This window comes from Pan paniscus, chromosome 16 (genome assembly GCF_029289425.2).
Source record: "Pan paniscus chromosome 16, NHGRI_mPanPan1-v2.0_pri, whole genome shotgun sequence".
Classification (NCBI taxonomy): domain Eukaryota; kingdom Metazoa; phylum Chordata; class Mammalia; order Primates; family Hominidae; genus Pan; species Pan paniscus.
In genome coordinates this window covers 60914215-60937074 of record NC_073265.2, presented here as the reverse complement: position 1 = coordinate 60937074, position 22860 = coordinate 60914215, and the positions used below count along the sequence as shown (strand labels likewise).

The 22860-nt window shown below is 40.8% G+C and overlaps 1 protein-coding gene across 2 annotated transcripts in view; it reads right to left on the bottom strand.

The window, feature by feature from the left end:
• The window catches only part of THSD4 (thrombospondin type 1 domain containing 4), a 665075-nt gene that overhangs the window by 109474 nt on the left and 532741 nt on the right, over positions 1-22860 (bottom strand). For both annotated transcript variants that reach the window (XM_034939056.4, XM_034939057.3), the window contains one exon: positions 11071-11275. In XM_034939056.4, coding sequence (XP_034794947.1) covers positions 11071-11275 — 205 coding nt within the window. The remainder of the gene's footprint in view (positions 1-11070; positions 11276-22860) is intronic.

The following is a 22860-nucleotide window of genomic DNA, read 5'->3' as shown; positions in this document are numbered from 1 at the left end:
CACATATCTACAATCATCTGATCTTTGACAAACCTAACAAAAACAAGAAGTGGGGAAAGGATTCCCTATTTAATAAATAGTGCTGGGAAAACTGGCTAGCCATATGTAGAAAGCTGAAACTGGATCCCTTCCTTACACCTTATACAAAAATTAATTCAAGGTGGATTCAAGACTTAAATGTTAGACCTAAAACCATAAAAACCCTAGAAGAAAACCTAGGCAATACAATTCAGGACACAGGCATGGGCAAGGACTTCAGTCTAAAACAGCAAAAGCAATGGCAACAAAAGCCAAAATTGACAAATGGGATCTAATTAAACTAAAGAGCTTCTGCACAGCAAAAGAAACTACCATCAGAGTGAACAGGCAACCTACAGAATGGGAAAAAATTTTTCCAATCTATACATCTGACAAAGGGCTAATATCCAGAACCTACAAAGAACTTAAACAAATTTCCAAGAAAAAATCAAACAACCCCATCAAAAAGTGGGCGAAGGATATGAACAGACACTTCTCAAAAGAAGACATTTATGCAGCCAACAGACACATGAAAAAATGCTCATCATCACTGGCCATCAGAGAAATGCAAATCAAAACCACAATGAGATACCATCTCACACCAGTTAGAATGGCAATCATTAAAAAGTCAGGAACTACAGATGCTGGAGAGGATGTGGAGAAATAGGAACACTTTTACACTGTTGGTGGGACTGTAAATTAGTTCAACCATTGTGGAAGACAGTGTGGCAATTCCTCAAGGATCTACAGACCCAGCCATTCCATTACTGGGTATATACCCAAAGGATTATAAATCATGCTGCTATAAAGACACATGCACATGTATGTTTATTGAGGCACTATTCACAATAGCAAAGACTTGGTACCAACCCAAATGTCCATCACTGATAGACTGGATTAAGAAAATGTGGCACATATACACCATGGAATACTATGCAGCCATAAAAAAAGGATGAGTTCATGTCCTTTGTAGGGACATGGATGAAGCTGGAAACCATCATTCTGAGCAAACTATTGCAAGGACAGAAAACCAAACACCGCATGTTCTCACTCATAGGTGGGAAATGAACAATGAGAACACTTGGACACAGGATGGGGAACATCACACTGGGGCGTGTTGTGTGGCAGGGGGATGGGGGAGGGATAGCATTAGGAGATATATCTAATGTAAATGACAAGTTAATGGGTGCAGCACACCAACATGGCACATGTATACATATGTAACAAACCTGCACGTTGTGCACATGTACCCTAGAACTTAAAGTATATATATATATAATTTAAATCTAAAAAAAAAACAAACAAAAAAAGAAAATGTGGCACATATACACCATGGAATACTATGCAGCCATAAAAAAGGATGAGTTCATGTCCTTTGTAGGGACATGGATGAAGCTGGAAACCATCATTCTGAGCAAACTATTGCCAGGACAGAAAACCAAACACTGCATGTTCTTACTCATAGGTGGGAATTGAACAATGAGAACACTTGGACACAGGGCAGGGAACATCACACACCGGGGCCTGTCATGGGGTGGGGGATAGGGGAGGGATAGCATTAGGAGAAATACGTAATGTAAATGACGAGTTAATGGGTGCAGCAAACCAACATGGCACAGGTATACATATGTAACAAACCTGCACACTGTGCACATGTACCCTAGAACTTAAAGTATAATAATAAAAAAAAAGGTACACCCGAAGTGGCATAATCCTGGAGGCTTCCTTGGCAGTGGAGCTGAAGAGAAGCCTGTTTCTTGTCATTGCAAGGAAATTGCAAGGCAAACTAAACAGGTTTGTTAAGCAGTCACTGATACATATTGGAGCCTTGAGATAAAGCAGGGAAAATATGTATTAAATTCATTATCATGCTAGGCAATTCGTGTTTATCCTACTGAATCCTCATATGCCTCTAAGAGAGGATGATTTGTATCTGTCTGCCTGTCTGACCCCTGCCCACGCACACTCAGAGGAAACCTGCCTGACCGCAGCCTGGCAGCATACTGGGCTCTGCTCCATTTGGAGAAAACAGGACTGTTGCAAAAACAGATGAAAGTAATTGTGGAGGAAAGCAACTGAATGTACCTAGAATAAGCAACTATCCATTATCTTTATAAATATAAACTGACAACTAAGGATTGATAATCAGACATTCAGAAGAAAACTAAACAAAACGGGCAAGTTTTAATAAAAATTCTTAAAAGCTAGTTATAGAAAGAAAAATCCTTATTTTGGTGAAAGGTATCTGTCAGAAAACCAACAGCCACAAAAAAAAAGGACAGAATTGTGTATACCTATGTAACAAACCTGCACTTTCTGCACATGTACCCCAGGACTTAACGTATAATTAAAAAAGATGAAAAATTTTCACCACAGAGTAATAGATAATTTAAGCAGAGTTGAAATGTAAGATAAAGGCTAATATTTTAGATAGACATCACCAAAAATGGTTATTACTGATTATGTATATGAGTTCTTAAAATCAATAAGAAAACTACAAGTGCAATTTAAAAATGTCAAAGTCATAGAGTATAAAGAACAATAAAAATTAGTGGTCAGGAAAATGCAAATAAAAAAGATCTAGTAAGAATTAAGTACACTTATAATATTTAGTTTTGGTAATGGTGTGAAGAAAGAGTTATTTCATGTGCTTCTGGCAGGAGTGTAAATTGGCACAATGACTTTGGAGAGAAATTTTGCTTTATTTTCCAGAATTTTAAGTGTGCATTCCATTTGACCTACAAATTCTTCTGCCAAGAGTCTATCCTACAGAATTATTTATATAAGTATGAAAAGATATACATATTAGGATATTCATGGAAGCAGTACTTGTTAGAGAACCTTTAAGTTTTCTTCTCCAAGAATTTGCTCAGTTTCTTCCAGAAATAACTTTTCCAGTTATTTATCTTGGGCATTATCTTTCATGCTATAGGCTTAAGAAAATGTCTAGTGATCCTTGGTCACCCATTCATGTTATCTTCAGTTATCCATTGGCATTCAAGACAAAAGCAATGTGAAGGTTTCCTGAGAACCCTGTGCACGTTGTGAGAGTTTGTTAACAGGCTAAGTTCTACAGAGTCAGAGAGTGGGGTACCAGTCAGCAAGCTGCCCTTTCTCCAATTCCACAATGAAGACAGAAGTCTTGCAGCACCCACCTCTCATCCATGTCCTAGTTCCTTTCCGTATTTGGACGAGGAGGCAATGCCAGCATTCTGAATGTGTGTGTCTGCTGGGAGTGGGGGTGTCTGTTCCACAGACAGGTTTTTTCACTTCTTTCCCCATTTTCAGCCACATTCTCCCCTTCTCCCCTCCCTTTTACCTGCTGTCTTCCAGGCTCAGAGCCTCTTGGGGCTTCATCTCACAGGTTAGCCCCTTCTCATCCCAGACCCCCTCTGCACACCTGGGCTGTGATTTCCTCTGCTCTGCTAGTGAACGTCCTCCCATCTACTTTCTCTCTTCCAAAAATCTGTTAAGATATTTGCTCACTGATGCCCCCACTCCAGTCTTAGTGGTTTTAGGTCACATCTTTTAGTTAAATCGCTTTAGTATCATTTTGAAGGAATCTTTGGAGAAAGGGAAGAAAAGCTCATGTGCTCAGTCTGCCATCTTGAACCAAAATTCTAAAGTATTATTTGTAATGTTAGAAAACTAGAGGCAATCTAAACATCCCTCAGTAGGGAAGTACCTAAATAAATAATGCTACATCCATTGTACAGAATACTCTGCACTAAAAAAAAATCAATAACATAGGCTTATATGTATTAATATGAAAAGATACCCATGATATGATATTAAAATAAGGACACAAATTGCAAAAACTATGTATAGTAATATCAATTTTAGAAAATAGCTATTTATTGGTACTTACAGAAAGGGCTGGAGAATACACAATGAACTGTGAACAGTGGTTATTTACCTTCAAGTAGTCTTTACACTTGAAGGCAGTGGATCAAGTGTGGAGTTTGTATAAAGAGGGAATTTTACCTTTTTGCTCTATTTCATTTGTCTTCCTTGAAATTTTTACAGTGAACATGCAAAAAATATTAGGGATTAATAGTCATACGAATGTAAGACATCATAGTATTTAAACATCCAATGTTTCCTGTAAAGAAAGCTGTTCAAAGAATAAATTAAAGCTTGCAAATTATAGATGATCCATGATACTTGACTTTTTTCAATGCTGACCATTATTGTTGTTTAAAACTTCTAGGAGAACACGCTTAAAAGTAAGAATATTGCCAGTTTATTTTTGAAAGTTTACAGGTCTTTAAAAATTCCTTCCAAGTCTAAAACTCTATGACAATCTAACATGTTGGCAGGTAGTACATGTCTTGTATAATCAATTTGTGCTTGGTATGCTTTTATGTCTGATTTCTTAACTGTTGCATAATGACATTAGTAAACTGAACTGACTGAACTATGCCAAACTTTGATATTTCAGCTAAAATAATTTTACAATATCTTTTATTAAGAAAAAGGCAAGTAATACAAAATGTCAATCATTTAAATAAACTTTTTTCCCCCCAAATGGCAGAGTTCAGAATAATTCACATACAAAAGGAGAGTTCATAGCTTACAATAGATACAGGAGTTCTAAAGTCTTTCCCATTTAAAAAAATTTAGGACTCTAGAACTCATGAAACAGTCTATATTTTGGAGCATGTAAACAAATTCAAATAAACAGAAATTTGGAGCTCAAGTCTGCAGAGTTTCATTAGTTTATAACCTCAAATGAGATGAATAAACATCTTATCTCCTGAAATATGTGCACCATTAAATGTTATGATTTCTCTAGCTTTGCTTGGAGAAAAGAGTAAGCATTGTGGTGATTTGCCCTCTTCCCCCAGCTCTACATAGGCCACTCCTCCTAGGAGTTATGGCTGGGAAGGGGCCAGACCCAAGGCCTTCAGAATCTGAGTCTAGTAGGCTAGGCCTTGATGGTCAAACTAAATTAAGCCAGAAACTCAGAGTTAACTTTAATGTACCATCACTATAAATATATCAGCCAAGGTTTCTGGAATACATGCCTCCGTTTTCTATTTAGTTTTTAAGTTTTAAATTTTAATTTTCATATCTTAACTCTATAATTATACCTTTAGTAAGTTTTAGTAAGTCTAAAGCATCTTGAAATAAGCAAAGTATTAATAGTAAGTTTTAGTACGTCTAAAGCTTTTTGAAATAAGCAAAGTATTAATAAATAATGTCCAGTGTTAAAGATCAGAAGGCCATGTATGTGAAAATGCTTTGGAGACTGAAGTATTATATATGTGTGGTATGACTACTGTTATTAACTGAGAAGCCTAGGGTGGGAGGAGGGAGAAGATCAGGAAAAATAACTTAGGGGTACTAGGTTTAATACCTGGGTGATGAAATAATCTGTACAACAAACCCCCATAATACAAGTTTAACTATGTAACAAACCTGCACTTGTACCCTTAACTTAAAAGTTAAAAAAAGAGAATCCTAGGGATGCTCATTTAAATATTGAGGGCTTAAAAAATCATTTTAAATGAGGTAATTCAAAAAGAATAAAATACTTAGGAATACAGCTAACCAGGGAGGTGAAAGATCTCTGAAATTTTAATTCAAAACACCACTCAAGGAAATCAGAGATGACATAAACAAATGGAAAAACATTCCATGCTCATGGATAGGAAGAATCAATATCATTAAAATGGCTATACTGCCCAAAGCAATTTACAGATTCAATGTTATTCCTACCAAACTACCAATGAAATTCTTCACAGAACTAGAAAAAACTATTTTAAAATTCATATGGATCAAAAAAAGAGCCCCAAAGGCCAAGGCAATCCTAAGCAAAAAGAACAAGGCTGGAAGCATCACATTACCTGACTTTAAACTATACTACAGGGCTACAGTAATCAAAACAGAGTGGTACTGGTACAAAAACAGACACATAGACCAGTGAAACAGAATAGAGAAATAAGGCCCAGAAATAAGGCCACACACCTACCACTATCTGATCTTCGACAAAGCTGACAAAAACAAGCAATGGGGAAAGGACTCCCTATTCAATAAGTGGTCCTGGGAGAACTGGCTAGCCATATGGAGAAGATTGAAACTGGACCCCTTGCTTACACCATATACAAAAATCAACTCAAGATAGATTAAAGACTTAAATGTAAAACCCAAAACTATAAAACCCTAGAGGACAACCTAGGTAACACCATTCTGGACACAGGAACCAGCAAAGATTTCATGATGAAGATGCTAAAAGCAATTGAAACAAAAGCTAAAATTGACAGATGGGATGTAATTAAACTTAAGAGCATCTGCACAGCAAAAGAAACTATCAACAGAGTAAACAGATACCTTACAGAATGGGAGAAAATATTTGCAAACTATACATCAGACAAAGGTCTCATATCCAGCATCTATAAGGAACTTTCACAAATTTACGGAAAAAAAACAACCCCATTAAAAAGTGGGCAAAAGACATGAACAGAAGACATACTTTTCAAAAGACGACGTATGTATGGCCAACAAGCATATGCAAAAAAGCTCAATATCACCAATCATTAGAGAAATGCAAATCAAAACCACAATGAGATACCATCTTACACCAGTCAGAATGGCTATTAATAAAAAGTCAGAAAAGAACAGATGCTGGCGAGGTTATGGAGAAAAGGAAACATTTATACACTGTTGCTGGAAATGTAAATATTTTCCAACTATGGTGGAAAGCAGTGTGGTGATTCCTCCAAGAGCTAAAAACAGAACTACCATTCGACCCAGCCATCCCTTACTGGGTATATACCCAAAGGAATGTAAATCATCCTACCATAAAGACACATGCATGCATATGTTCACTGCAGCACTATTCATTATAGAAAAGACATGGAATCAACCTAAATGCCCAACAATGACAGATGAGAGAAAGAAAATGTGGTACATATACACCATGGAATAGTATGCAGCCATAAAAAAGAATAAGACAATGTCCTTTGCAGGAACATGGGTGAAGCTAGAGATCATTATACTTAGAAAACCACGCAGGAACAGAAAACCAAATACCACATGCTATCACTTACAAGTGGGAGCTAAATGATGGAAGACATGGACACATAGAGAGAAACAACAGACACTAGGGCCTACTTGAGGGTAGGAGGAGGGAGAGGATCAGAAAAAATAACTATTGGATACTAGGCTTAGTACCCGGGTGACACAATCTGTACAAAAAACCCCAGTGACATGATTTTACCTATATAAAAACCTGCACATGTACACCTGAAGCTAAAATAAAAGTAAAAAATAAGATTAAATGAGGTGATTAAATCATCAGCTTCAGCATTAATAATACAAGTCTGCCTTTTTCATAGAAATCTATTTTCTGTTGTTACTGGGGAATCAGTTATTTAAAAAAATACCAAATATTTCACAGGGAAAGTTTTATTTGCATGACAAATAACTAAAGGTAATTCTGGAAACAACAGGAAACTAAAAAAAAAAAAGTTGTAAAAGTTCTGGAATCTTTGGCTGGGCATGGTGGCTCATGCCTGTAATCCCAGCACTTTGGGAGGCTGAGGTGGGCGGATCACGAGGTCAGGAGATCGAGATCATCCTGGCTAACATGGTGAAACCCCATCTCTACTAAAAATACAAAAAATTAGCCAGGTATGGTGGTGGGCGCCTGTAGTCCCAGCTACTCGGGAGGCTGAGGCAGGAGAATGGCGTGAACCCGGGAGGTAGAGCTTGCAGTGAGCTGAGACGGCGCCACTGCACTCCAGCCTGGGCGACAGAGTGAGAGACTGTCTCGGAAAAAAAAAAAGTTCTGGAATCTTGAAAGCAATGATACAAATGTGAAGTATTCATTTCCTTTATATTGCTTATTCTGCAGATCAAACTTATGCAAATAGCTGAGCAAATTTTGTGTATCAAGTCAAATTTTACAGAAAATACAGTTTTCATAGCCAGAACTCACAAGGTAAGAAAACCAGAACCCTCATTGTTACCTAGAAAATTATGGAGAAACCTACCACATATCTCTTTGAAAAAGGTTTCAGTGTTTGACAATGTACAATGTAAAAAATAGCCTTCGAAGAGTTCAAAATAGCTAGATACACCTGGTAGTGGTTTCTACATGATCTCAAGCAATCTCATGTATATTTACTTTTAAAATATACAGACTTCACAGAGCAGGAATAGTGGGTTTGGTAAAGAGAACACCTGTGAAGAGAAAAGGGCCATAACCAACGTACACTTCAAAAGGATGAATTTTATGGCATGTGAATTATAGATCAATTTTTTAAAAAGAGAATACACAAAGCACCCCAGGTGACGTAAGTGCTCTAGAAGGAATCTCTGTTCGTCATCTCTGGAATCTGCTTTCATTAGAGCCTGCTCTTTTGTTTCTGCTCTCTCTCCTTCACACACGGGACCTTATGTAATATTTTCATGGACGCTACCGATTTCATGTGCACCCCACTGATCTTTGGGCATAGGAAGTTGAACTTGACTTTTTGAATCACCTCTCCATTGACTTTTTTCTTTTTCTTTTTCTTTTTTTTTTTTGATATAGTGTCTTGCTTTATTGCCCAGGCTGGAGTGCAGTGGCACGATTACAACTCACTGCAGCCCTGACCTCTTGGGCCCAAGTGATCCTCATGCCTAAGCCTCCCAAGTAGCTAAGACTACAGGCATGTGTCACCGCAGCTGGCTGATTTTTAAATTTTTTTGTAGAGATGGGGTCTCACTTGATGTTGCGCAGGCTGGTCGCGAACTCTTGACTTCAAGCAGTCCTCCTGCCTTGGCCTCCCACAGCGCTGGGCTTACAGACATGAACCCCCCTGCCCGCCCCTCACTGACTCCATTTTCCCTCTGCCTTCCCTTCATCTTTTTTAAGGAAACAGGAAATGTTTATTCCACAATTTTGATGGAATCAAAACTGACAATCTCTTTGAGACAAAAGAAAGGGAATGAACATTTGTCAACTGCCTAATAGGTGTCAGGGGCTCTGCCGAGTCTGAAATATCTGTATCCTATTGAATCGCATGACTACTTATAAGGTGAAGATTCTTATTCCCATACTCCAGATGAAAACAACAAGGCTCCGAGAGCTTCTTCCATTCAGACATCCAGTAGATATTCACCCAGAATGTCTATTTTTTATTCAGGGGGCACAGCTTGAAAACTGCCTACTGAATACAACTAACTATAGCCAGGGAAAATGTACTAAAAGCAATACAAAGCTAATAAAAAGTGGCATTGTTTGCCAGTACATCTGAACACAATCACACTTCAAATAATCCCCAGAAGAACATTTCCCATTCTAGGAGGCAGGATGTTTATGGAGATGTGATCTCATAGCAGTACAAAAGAAAGGAGGAAACACACAAACACTATTTTTCAGTATTAAAAAGAATATACAAAGCACTCACTGGGAAACTAGGTTTTCTGACACTCTGGTGGCTCCTGGGTTTGTCAAAGCAAATTGAACAGTTTTTCTTTGATTGGGTTTGTCTCTGAGTCCCATCTGCCATCCCTTCCTCCTCCCCCCCGTAAAACCAGTTAGTTTTGGCTGCATTTGACTAGATGGGGATGGAAGAGCTGTAGAATATGGAGTTCCCGAGTCTGGAGTTAACTTGTGGGTGATCCTGATATTTGAAAGTTGCAGACTTAATAGTCTTTCAAGTGCTGCAGCCATTGACTGCTGCACGGCCAGTGGCACACCAGAGGAACTTAGGTTCCGAGACTGCCCATGGGTATCATCTCTTGACAGGCTACTACACCTGGAGCTAGACTGCCTGGGTCTGAACCCCAGCTCCACCTCGTTATGGTATGGTGAGCTTGGCAAGGTACATAATCTCTCTGTGCCTGCTTTCTTACATGTAAAATGGGGATGGGAATAGCTTCTTTTCCCTGTTGAGAGAATTCAAAGATTGAATGCATGAAACGCATTAAGAATAGTGCCTGACACATAGTTTGTGTTAGGTAAGTTCCTGTTCAATAAATAATTAAAAGATAAAAATGAATATAGCTATTCATTAAACAAATGGCTCCCTTATATTGTTAACTGATTTATACATGCTTACATCTATTAGAAATTCATAAAAAGTAATTTGTTCAAGGCCAGGCGTGGTGGCTCATGCCTGTAATCTCAGCACTTTGGGAGGTCGAGGTGGGCAGACCACTTGAGGCCAGGAGTTCAAGACCAGCTTGGCCAACATGGTGAAACCCCATCTCTACTAAAAATACAAAAATTAACTGGGTGTGTTGGTGCACGCCTGTGGTCCCAGCTACTCGGGAGGCTGAGGCAGGAGAATCATTTGAACCTGGGAGGCGGAGGCTGCAGTGAGCAAAAATCGCACCACTGCACTCGAACCTGGGCGACAGGGTAAGATTCTGTCTCAAAAAAAAAAAAAAAAAAAAAAAAAGTAATGTATTCGACTGGTTTGTGGTTTTTATCAGATGGAATGCAAATAGCTCAAAAGTCCAGAAGGAAGTATCAACAAAGATCTTTTGTAGAAAAATGGGTTAAAATTGGCCTCTCAATATTGATGATGTTGCCCAAAATGATTGCTGGAGGATTCCACAGCTTTTCAGAAGACATGCACACTACTATGTATAGGTCTGCTGCCCCAGGCAGATGAGGCAGAAAGAAGAGAAAAATGGCTTCGCTTTAGACCTCCAGGGAGTGAAGGTATAGATAGGATCAATTGTCCCTGGCCACCTCAAATCCCAACAGAACAAACACTGGCTGGTCTCGGCGCTTTGCAAAGAGCTTCTCCCATCTCAGAGCAATAATTTGGGCTGTTATCCACTTTATAACCATGTTTCTCTTGGGAGAAGCAAAGGCTGGTTTAAATGTATAGATATTAAGTATTTATCTGCAAGAAGGACTTTTTTTTTTTAACGTTCTCCACCCAAGCTTCTCATTTCAAGGCGCAGGCCAGGTGGTACTTTGACATTCCCCAGGGGCACTGCCTGCATGCCCCGGGACTCTCAGACACTGCTGTGTCTATCTCACAGTTCTGAAGGAATACATCATCTGGCAGGGACAGACGGTTTTCTCTGGAAAAAGACCAAGCTTACCCAAATAGTTGTTGCTCTTGTACATCTCCGTGATGTTGATTTTCGTGGCTCCCTCGGGAATCTCCACGACGCGGTGGTAGCCCAGGCTGGTGAGGGCATGCTTAAACACTCCCGACACAACCTGACAGCCCGTGTTGTCTCCTCCACACACCCCACATTTGTCCACGACTTTGTCGGAGCCTAAGTAGTCATCACAGCCAATGCTCTGCAAAAAGACAGAAAACAAAAGACTCACAGTATGTATCAGGAGCATGCAGAGGAAGGAAGGGAGAAGATCCCTGGGCAAGAAATTTCTTTTCTAGCTATTTACGAAATGTATATTCTAGGAGTGGGGTGGGAGCCACAGACGGTAAACCAGACAAGTAAGTAAAACAGAGTTTGTTTGGTGGTGGTAAATGATCAGGAGAAAAATAACACTGGGAAAAAGACTAGGGAAGATGTAGGGTGCTAGAAATTTACTTAAACAGGTTGTACAGTGAAGTTGTTCTGAAAATCCCCGTTGGACTCTGGAAGGGGAGAGGATGGTCTGTGCTGGGATTTTTATATAAAGAATCTCTCTGGAATCATGACAAGTGCCACATCTGAAACTGAAGTTTGCCCTCATGTCTTCTTATAGATGCTACTCTTAGCAAAGTACCTCCAAAAGTAGTGTTCTCTGGACCAGTTTCTTAGGAAATTAAATGGTTTGGGAGCTGAACCTCTACTGGTAACTGTGGCTCTAGAGGCCTCAGAAGCAGGACTTTTCCTTGGTTACCCCAGAGCACTTATCCCAGAGCAGAAGGATGAAGGTAAGCAAGAGCCAGAATCATCAACAAATGAGATCATAACCTGCTAAACCACAGAGTGCTGTCTGTAGAGCTGGTCTCATCAGTGTATAAAGGAATTCTGACTTTCCTGAATTCCCTCCCCCCGACAAAAGGAATCTTCCCATTACTCATTCTAAGATCTTTTTGCTTTATCTCTCCCTCCTCATTCATGTTTCCGTTGGGACCATTTTATGTCGCATACACAAATTAAACTTTGGGCCAGACATGGTGGCTCATGTCTGTAGTCTCAGCACTTTAGGAGGCTGAGGCAGGAGGATTGCTTGAGCTTAGGACTTTGAGACCAGCCTGGGCAACTCAGTGTGATCCAGTCTTTACAAAAAGTAAAAAATTAACCAGGTGCGAGGGCACACACCTGTAGTCCCAGCTACTCAGGAGGCTAAGGTGGGAGGATCACTTGAGGTCAGGAGTATGAGGCTACAGTGATTGCATCACTGTACTCCAGCCTGGGCAACAGAGCAGGCCCTATTTTAAAAAAACCAAAAATTAAACTTTGGAACAAAATGGAATGATCTTCACAAAATCTTTTTCTACTTCTGAAGCTTTCCACTCCTGACCTCACAGGGCTCAGGATCATGTTTCCTGAATCTAAAATTGGGACTCGTGTTCTGAACAAAGAATTCTGTCACTTTTCCATGAGCAGATGGAAGTGGGTAGATTATGGTTTGGACAATGAAATATTGTGAGTACAGGATTATTCACTGGGTCATGAGGATATGGAAAGATACTTGAAATCAAAATGGTATTCTAATTCTTGAGACACATATTCTCCAAATCACAGGCTTGTCCTCTTTCTTGAATTCTAAGTGCAATAATCAGACCACATCTCGAGGACAAAGTGAGCAGCAAACCAGTCAAAGTCCACTTTTGATTTTGTTATGCAACCCTGGGTCTCTTCAAGTAGGTCCTATAGGTCAAATCCTGTGGGCAGAGTCAAATCAAAAGGTGCCCATTCCTTCCCCTCTAGCTGCATGCCTGATTGAAACCTTTCTGCAGGCACTGCCCTTCTGCATTATTGCTTCCATATTCCCAAGCGCACATTGACCCATCAATAATGACTGGTCTCTCTTCACAAATAGCATCTCTGTAAAACATTATCTCTGACAGTAATAGAACATCATCTCAATATGCTCATCCACATCCAATTAGCCTTTCCAAATGCCATGTTTGCTATGTATTTCTCCTCCCTCAAATCCTTCTCAACCTGCCCCACGCACATTTTAGCAGAAAAAATAAGGAATATGTTTTCCATGCGTGATTTCCATAGCCCCACCCCCCTTGAATTCTCCCTTGCTTTGAAACAACAACAACAAAAATGTCACTATCAACAGGGGTTTTGAATAGTAGAACCCATGTTATCAAGGCAAGATTCCAACTGAATCAAGGAGATGCCTCTGACTGTCATCAAGGGGGAAGGTAGACAGGAGAGGTGGTCAACACCCATTGCCTGCCCTGTCTAGTGACATCTCACACTCCCTCCCTTCCCAACCTCCAGTCTGTTGCTGCTACCCCTGGACTCGACTTGTCCAGACTGAGCTCATTCTCATAGGGGTCCTTCTGTTAAAGGGAACAATGTGTACACAGGTAGGAAAGAACACAGAATGACACGGCTGAAGTGCAAGCCTGCTGGGAGGGATAATACGAGGCTGGAGAGTTCAGCGGAACTTGTCAAGAATCTTGTTTGCCAGATTGAAGAATTAGATTTTCATCCTATGGCATCAGCAACCCCCAGATGTCTGGAGAAGGGGAGAGCCATGCTCAGACTTGCTTTTCGATGATAACAATGACTGCAGTGTGGAGCGGGCCTTACCTAGAGTGGAGACAATGAACCGTCCAGTGAGTCTCTCTCCTGTAACTAGGGTGTAAGAGATATTTCAAGAATGAATGAGAGTCGCCAAAGATGGGACAGACGTCACATTAATCACATTAATCCTCAGCCCCAGCCCAGTTAGAATGGAACTATCACAAGGAAACTACACGAGCATGGATAGCTTCAGATAACCACAGACACAGACAAAATGTTATTTGATCTTGTGAATCAGACATTATATGAAAATGCTCTGCACAATTGGATGGACCCACCCCCACCAGATTTCCTGCAGAGCATGGTTGCTCTGGATCAATCTAGACATGGGAAGGAAAGGCTGCAAGAGTTTTTCCTGGTAGATGTCGAAGTAGCCTGGAGGTTGGTTTCAGTGAAGCATGCGGCTGCACAAGGATGCCAAGAACTAAAGGTGACAGCCTGTCTCCCCGGAGCCATGATCAATAGCTTCCTTAGAACACACTAGGAGCACTCTTCAGTGTTCTAGTGGTTACCCAGGCCTCTAAGAGACTGAGTTCCCATGGAGTTACCAAATATCTCTCCTTTACTTCACAAAGCAAGAGGGACAACTCCAGAATGAGAACTAGGCAGACAACACATATTCAAGACCTTAATATTTAGCTGAGGCCAAGGGCAAATTACACACATGACAACTGTCGCTTCTCCTGCACAGGGCTGTTGTGAAGATCAGATGGTGTAATGAGGGAAGAACTGGACTAGATGTCTAGGAGGGCATGGCTGGGGAATGACCTCTGGACTAGGATCTGAATGACATGAAGGACCTGCCGTGACAAGATCGAAACACGTAAAGATGAATTTCATCACTGATATTGTTGAGTGACTACACTGAAAAGGCTGCCTGGAAAATCCCAAGCTGAATCAGACACGGGTCCTGACTTTGGGAATCTGAGTCTAACAGGAGCAATCAGACATACACATAGAGAATCACAAGCTATCAGGCCATGAGGAACGCTTGCATGCTCTATGTCGTGCTGGACAGGATCAAATCTCCTTTAGAAAGTCGATAATTAACAATTGGGTACATAGAGTCTGGAGGATGTTGCAATATCCCAGCCTGAATGAGGGGACTGGGGATGGCGTGAAGGGATTTGAGAGATGCCTAGGATGCAAAATGAACAGGCCTTTCTGACTGTCCTCAACCTCCTCCTTGCCATCTTCCTCAACATTATCATGTCTAACATTTACAGTCTTTACTATCTTCTAGGTCCTCGGAAACATATATGTTTTTCCATTTAATCCTAAAAAGCCATCTGTGAGATTGCTGAAATTTATAGGAAACTAAGACTTAGAAGACAGGTTAATTTGCCCAAGGCTAAAATGCTAATAATAGATAGAGCTTGGATTTAAAGCAAGGCCCCAAATCAAAGTCCATGTTTTTAACCATTAGGTAAAAGTCGGAGGTCAAAGGATCGGAGGTCGTGTTGAGGGTTCTAGCTTTGTTGAAGGAGTAGATGGTGACAGTGACCTAGGTGCAGAGGAACAAGTTCAAAGCACAGTTACCATGAAGACTGGAGAGAGCCTGGCCTAGAAGTGACTCTGGCTTTCTCCTCTTGCAGGATTATGAGGGAACAACCCCATTATGTATCTCTCTTACACTGGCTCTTTTAACATTATACTTTATACACAGTGTGTGAATACAGATTCTAGCCCATCTTCCTGTTGCATTACTTTCTTATTGTTATAATGTTTTATTTTGAAATAGTGTAAGACTCATAAGAAGTTTAAAATGAGCGCAGAGAGTTTCGGTGGTCTTTCACCCAGCTTTCCCTAACGATAATATCTTACATAACCAAAGCACTTTGTCAAAACCATGTATGCCATTGGCAGCAGTATACTACTATTAACTTAAGAATAGGCCTTGTTTGTATTTGTTATCTTTTAGATGCACTTTTTTTGATGTTTCATGAACTATTATCACATGTATAGATTACGTGCTATGACTTTCTTTAAAGCAGCTGATATTCTCCTCCAAAACACAGCTGTATAATCATTAGGTATAATCACTAGCTGACGTCATTTATCAGGAAAAACAGTTTGGAATAATGGAAAGAATGTTGGGCTGCAAACCAGAAAACCTGGGGTGCAGTCCTGGCCCAGTCCCTGGCTTGCTGTGTGATGCTGGATTGGTCACTTCTCTTTGAGGTAGGTGCTGAAAACATTTCCATCACCATCCAGATCTTCTTCCCAAGGACAGTGTCCAGAAACGAATCTGGCTTGAATTCTGGTTTGTGTATCAGGAGGCTGATCAATTGGTCACTGATAGGGATGACTTAGTGCTGACCTATGTCTAGACTCTTTCCGAGGCACCACTGCTTTGGGTGGGCAGGAGAATATGCGTTCTTGTGCTGTCTCTGCTGCTGATGAGTGCTGTATCTTTGGACATTTTGATGAGCTGTTCTAAGCCCTGGGATTTTTTTTCTGCCTGGATGGGGATGGAGCAGCTACCCCTTAGGACTGTTGGGAAAATCAAATGAGGCAAACATAGAAGGTACTTAGCAGAATTCTGCAATATGGTGGCTTCTCAGAAAATGCTGGGTTTTGTCATCATTGTCTTCATGTATTTGATTTTGTCTGAAGTCTATTCACTTTTAAGTAAATCTCATCATCATACAACCACCCGGACCCACCCCTACTTCTGTAACACTTTCTACTACTTCTTAGTCAGAAATATTTTCTTCTTCATTTGGTGAAATTCAGAAAACTTTGAAGTGCAAAAAACAAAACAAAACAAAATCGGCCAAGGTTCACCATAAAGTCAAGACACCTCATACAGCTTCTACATTCTCACTGCTCAAACAGTACCTGTCGAAAAAGGCCAGAAAGAACATCTACTCTCTGATCTACCTTTATTTTATGTTTCTTGCTCATCGTGTACTGCTGTTCAAAATAGATATTTCTTGCTGTTACAAAGACCAGTGGATAACCATCAGATGTCCTTTGTATTTTTTCCAGTGATTTCTGCAACACGTTGTAGGAAAATTTTACACATCGCAAGCCATCACAGGAGAAATTGCTCAAGAATTACCCCCAATTGTGTGCCAAAATTAACCTGAATGAAATTTCCTGAGGGAAATGAGCAATCTGGATGACATATTTGGAGGTGAATTTCACAGGGAGGAGGCCTCTGTCCATCACGGCAGGGTAGGCTGGTGCCAGGCATTCCGATAGTGGAGGTCCTGATTCCCTAATGGGAAGCAGATGTGTCTGTGTGTGCTCAGTAAACACATGAGATAGGGTAACCTCAACTGTTTGGCTAGATGACCCCCACAGGTAAAACAGCGTGCCTTAATAATCATGCTGGTAGAACAGTATGGGAGAATATTAAAATGATTAGTAGCTGACACCAATTTACTTATATTTACGGTGAGCTAATGCGTGGAAATGCATATGGATGCCAAAACGTTTATTCATGACATTCTGTTGAAAGAAATCCTTTGTATATGATAAATATCTTCCTGTTATTACTGTTAGGCATGTAGATCAATACCACCTTCCTGCAAAGCAATTTAGCAATATAGACCGTTTGATCCAGTAAATTCTTCTTCTAGGAATTTATGCTAGGAAATAAGAAATCAGGCCAACAGTTTCTGTATGAAGGGCTCATCACAGTATTGTTAATAAAAAATTGGAAACATCCTAAATGTTCAACATAAGGAAACAGTTAATCTATTCTGGGTGGATCTTTTTCCAGTTGTTATTCTCATTAAAATCTTCTAACACTTACGCCTGTAAAACTGACCTTCGATATAGTTCAGTAAATGTTTCCTGAGCCAACTTCAACTATGTGCCAATTCAGTGGTAGGCAGCGGAGACATGAAGGTAAAACAAACAAGGTTCCTATTTACAGTCTAAATCAGGGGTCAGCAAACTGTAGCTAGTAGGCCAAATCTGGCTCACAACTTGTTTTTATAAATAAAGATTTATTAGAACACAAACACTCCCATTTGTTTAGTTATTGTCTATGGCTGCTTTTGTGCTGCAACAGCAGATTAAGTAGTTGCAACACAAACAGGAAAGTCTACAAAGCCTAAAATATTTAGATCTGGCCCTTTACAGAAAAAAATTGCCAATCCCTGGTCTAAATTGAAAGTCAGACACAATCAAATCACTTCAATATTGTTTGTAAATGTCGAGAGGGAGATGGGCAGAGTCCTGTGCAGCCAAAACCAAGGCTCAGGTAGATGCTTCCAAATCTACCCCTGATTGCCCTCATCCTGTATCATATACACCCACTTGATTTGTTCCAAAGTGACTCAATTGTAAAACAGAAGGCAGAGAGTTGTCTTCTACCACAGTAGTCTTCAACTTTTTTATGTAGAAAAAAATATACTTCAAAAATAAAATCTCATGTGGAAATCCAAAGCTCTGCCATGCAAAATGAGAAGAGCAGAACTGCTTTGGTTGAAGGACTGTCAGGGTTTAGAAACCTAGCTTCTCATCCTCCTGCCTGCTCTTCTTCCTCAAGGCGAGGGCTTCTCAACTCCAGCTCTACTGATGTTTTGGTCCTGAAAGGTCTTTCTTATGGGGGTTGCCTTATGCATTGTAGGATGTTTAGCAGCATCTCTGGCTTCTACCCACCAGATGCCAGGAGCATCCCTCTCAGTGTGACAAACAAAAATGTCTCCAGACATTGCCAAATGTTCCCCATGGGAGCAAAATCACCCTCAGTTGAGAATCACTGCTCTTTATTCCAAAGCTCATGGGACACCTAGGAGCACATGACAGATTCCCCAGAAAGCTTTAAAATGATGGTAGTTCCACAGAAGTGCACAAACAGCCTTTGTAAATGTCAGAGAAGCTAATAAGCAAAGAACACTTAATTATCCAGTTTCCAAAAATAGTTCCTTACTGCTATCAAACCTTCTCGAGTTCTTTAAGATTGCCTCTTGGCTTAGCTTCAGCAGGAGTATGATTATGTATTGCAAAGAGCACAGTACCTGGAACTTAGTAGGTGTTTAATAAGCGTTTGTTGAATGAAAGAGCAGCTGGTTGAAGAATCAAAAGATCAAAGTTACGGGACCAACCTGCTCTTCGAACTGGCTCATCTCTAAGATCCCTTCTGGTGCCAAAATTTTTCTTTTAAAAAGAGATACAGCCCTGATATGAAGAATCCTGCCATGTTTAAAGGGAGGGAAATTTGCTGTATATACACAAAATTAAATTGGAAACAGGAATCAATGAAGATCAAATTGACAATGCCATTCATTTGAAGAGAAGAAATGGTCCATGGCATAAAAGGTATTTTGGCTTCCTAAATGAAAGCAATTGTAAAATGAGCGATCTAGTTTTAATCAAGCTTATGGCTGTCACTTTTCAGTACCTCATCCTAGTTCATAATAGGATAGCATCTTATCAAGGGACTCAACTGGAAGAAAATGTTGGCGCTCTTGTAGGATAAAACTGGGTGAGAATCAACTGCAGCTATGTTTACAAATCTGAAGAAAGGAGTCCCGAGAGGTAAACATATCATATTCTGTAAGATAATTACCACCTCCCCCAATTCCAACTAGGGTCATCGTTCTCTGGAGGGTGGGGATATCCCAAACTCTAAAATTCTAATGCTTTACTTTCATAATTTTCCTGCTTCATGGATTGAAATGGGGGAAGGAGGAGAGAGGCCTGAAATAGCTTTTGACAGTGATAATTGCTCTATTATAAAAGTAAGGTAACCATATTTTTGTATAGAATACTAGAAACCTCTAGACTTTCACTTTACTTTTAATGTGTAGAGCCGTATGGTGAATTGTGTTTAAAGAGATCATAATATGTCTGGCCAGATTTTATTGTAATTTTTTAGTGTCTCAGGAGGGGCTGGCAGCAGGAAAAAACCACATGGGATGGGTCTGTTAGAAGCTGTGGTTTGGGGCTGATAAGGGGTCAAGACTAGGAAGTTCCTTGCAGAATGGTGCAGAGAGACACTGCCTACACCCTATAAGGCAGAGTTCTGGAGGCTAGATTATCAGCAAAAAGGCAATAGTGAGTTGGGTTGATGAACTCTGATCCAGGATGGAGGTTGCTTGCACACTGGCCTGATTTACAGGGCCTCCTGAGCGCGGATGGCCTGGGTCTACCAACGCAGGTCCCCAGAAGGCTCTCACGGGACTGTCCCCATGGCCAGAAGGCAATGATGGAGATTCACGCTGGCATCCTTGTCATTTCCTTAACACACAGCCAAATGTGCCTGTTTGCATTTTTCTCCACAAGATGGCACCTCTAAGCCTTTGCAAGAGGGTACTTACCTAAACAACTAGTTTAAGTACAAGAAGCAGTGATCCAACATTAACAAAAACAATGACTGTTGAGAAACACAAGAAGGGTGGACCCAGAGATCCAGGCTGACTGCATATTTACTGTGCTCTTATGTGCAAGTTTCTGCCATGTTGTTAAGGCATGATTTCATTTCTTAAATTTTTTTTGGAACATCAAAAAAAAAAGGTGGGTGAAATATTCAGATCTTGTATTTCCAAAATGTTCAAGAAAAATGCTTTAAAATCTGTGTAAATGAGTTACAACATTGGGGAATATATGGGCTCCTTAGATATCATTGGGCCATCTCCAGGGACGGCCGAGAGGACTGACTGGGTGAGTGGGACGAGATGATGAGAGAAAAGGCTGGCAACGAAAGTGTGGGATCTTAAATCCGAAGACTCTTGAGTGGGAAATGGCAGGCTGAAGAGCTCTTTTCAGAAGATGTCTGGCAAACACAGGCAATGGACTGGAGATGGAAGAGACTGGAGACTGGGACACACACAGACAACTGCATTAAGATGGGCACAAAGTGATGGAGGCCTGGACCAGAGAGATGAAATTAGAATGGAGGGCAAGGGCCCACCAACGTCACGCTGAAGGAATGGCCAACTGGACTGAAGATGGATGTTCTACCAAAGGTGGAGTAAGGAAGACCAAGGTTCCTGGCCTGACAACCTGAAAGAATACTAGTGTTCTTGAGGCAGAAACTCCACTGGGGGGCAGGCCTTTGATGGAGCCATCTTACAGCAAGGGTCTGAGCATAGATCTTGATACTCATTAATTCATTCATCGAATTTAGTTATAATAATTCTCTCTCTCCCATTCTTTCATCGGAATTTTCCTCTAAAACCCTATGCATTTTTATTTTAGCTTTTTGGATAGGAATCCTTCTAAAATATATTTTATAATTCTCAGTTTTTAAAAAAATCAAGACTAATAAGTATAAGGTTCTTGTACTGGCACCCTGTCTGAGAGTGTGCCAACAGACAACAGGAGGCGGTGTGGAGCAACATGCTGTTTTAATGAGCAACAGGGTGCAGGCGGGCTGAGGCCTAAAATGGCGTCAGCCCCAAGTGAGGACAGGGCGAAGGTTTTATAGTCTCCTGTAAACAGGAAGTGTCCTAGTCTGACATTACTGCTATGTTGTACCTGGATGGCCTCTTTCTTGATTTTCAGGGGTACGTGTCTTCTGGCTGGCTCTCTTCCTGCTTCTGCTATTTTGCTGGAGCACGCTGCTGGTGCAAGTAGCCTTGCGCCTTGGGACTGGGCCTGAGAAGGGAGGAGTTATTCATCTCCTTAAGCTTTCAGGTCCCCGGGGAGAATCTTACAATAAGCATTAGTTTATTTTCTCTGGCCCCTTGTTACTCAAAGTGTGGTCCATGGACCAGCAGTGCAGGCATCATCTGGGGCATTTTAGAAGTCTTGCACCGCTTCCCAGGGCTACTGAATCAGAATCTGCAGTTTAACAGCATTCTCAGGTGATTCCTATGCACATTCAGGTTTGAAAGGTGCTGCTCTACATTGTGGGTTAGCAAGCTTCTTTTGTAAAGAGCCAGAGAGTACCTTAGGCATTGCAGTCATATGGTCTCTGTTGCAGCCACTCTGCTGGATTGTTGCAGCGTGAGAACAGCCATGGATGACTTATGGCTATGTTCTAATACAACTTTATTTACACAAACAGACGGCAGGTGGATTAGGCTCACATGCTAGATTTGGTTTACTTGCTAGATTTGGCCCATGGGCTATAACTTGCTGACTCTTGCTCTAGATGACTCAGAGACATTCTGAGGTGTGAGAGATTGCCACCCTCTATATTAAGTAGTTCCAACTACCAGAAGGTCTCTGCCTCCTCTGGATGTCAGAAGTCACTTCTTGCAGCTGGCAGTCCTTTTATGACTTCCTTATTGGCTGTTTTCACCAGGAAATGGTTGAAGAGCAAATGAACTATCACAGAACTGAAAGAACTCCCTAATCAATAAATGTTGCTGCCATAACTGGCTAGCCATATGCAAAGATTGAAACTGAACTCCTTCCTTATATCATATAAAAAATCAACTCAAGATGGATTAAAGACTTAAATGTAAAACCCCAAACTGCAAAAACCCTGGAAGACAACCTATGTAACACCATTCTGGACATAGGAACTGGCAAAGATTTCATGACAAAGATGCCAAAAGCAATCACAACAAAAGCAAAAATTGGCAAATGGGATCTATTTAAAAGCTTCTGCATAGCAAAAGAAGCTATCAGGCTGGTGCATGGCTCATGCCTGTAATCCTAGCAATTTGGGAGGCTGAGGTAGGCAGATCACCTGAGGTCAGGAGTTCAAGACCAGCCTGGCCAAAATGGTGAAACCCCATCTCTACTAAAAAAATACAAAAATTAGCCAGGCATGTTGGTGGGCACCTGTAATCCCAGCTACTCGAGAGGCTGAGGCAGGAGAATGGCTTGACCCCAGGAGGCAGAGATTGCAGTGAGTTGAGATCACACCATTGCACTCCAGCCTGGGCAACAAGAATGGAACTCTGTCTCAAAAAAACAAAAAACAAACAAAAAAGCCCTGAGATCTGGCTAAATAGAAAAGCCTAGTTTTGCTTCCAGTGCTGGAGAGAGAGGAAAGGGACAGAGAGGAAAGGGAGAGAAGAAACTAGGAGATGGTGGAGAAGAGCCAAAGAGAAGCTCTGAGTGATGGGGGGACTCCTAAGGACTTTGAATCTGAAGTGCACTTGCTGGGATTTAAAGAATTTAACAAAAATTTCTTTTCTACGTCCCACATGTTCAAAACGTCTTTTCTTCTAGACACATGAATGTTCATCTAAGAGCCTTCCTAATAATGCACATTACACCCGCAGGTGACATCATTTTCTGAGCCCT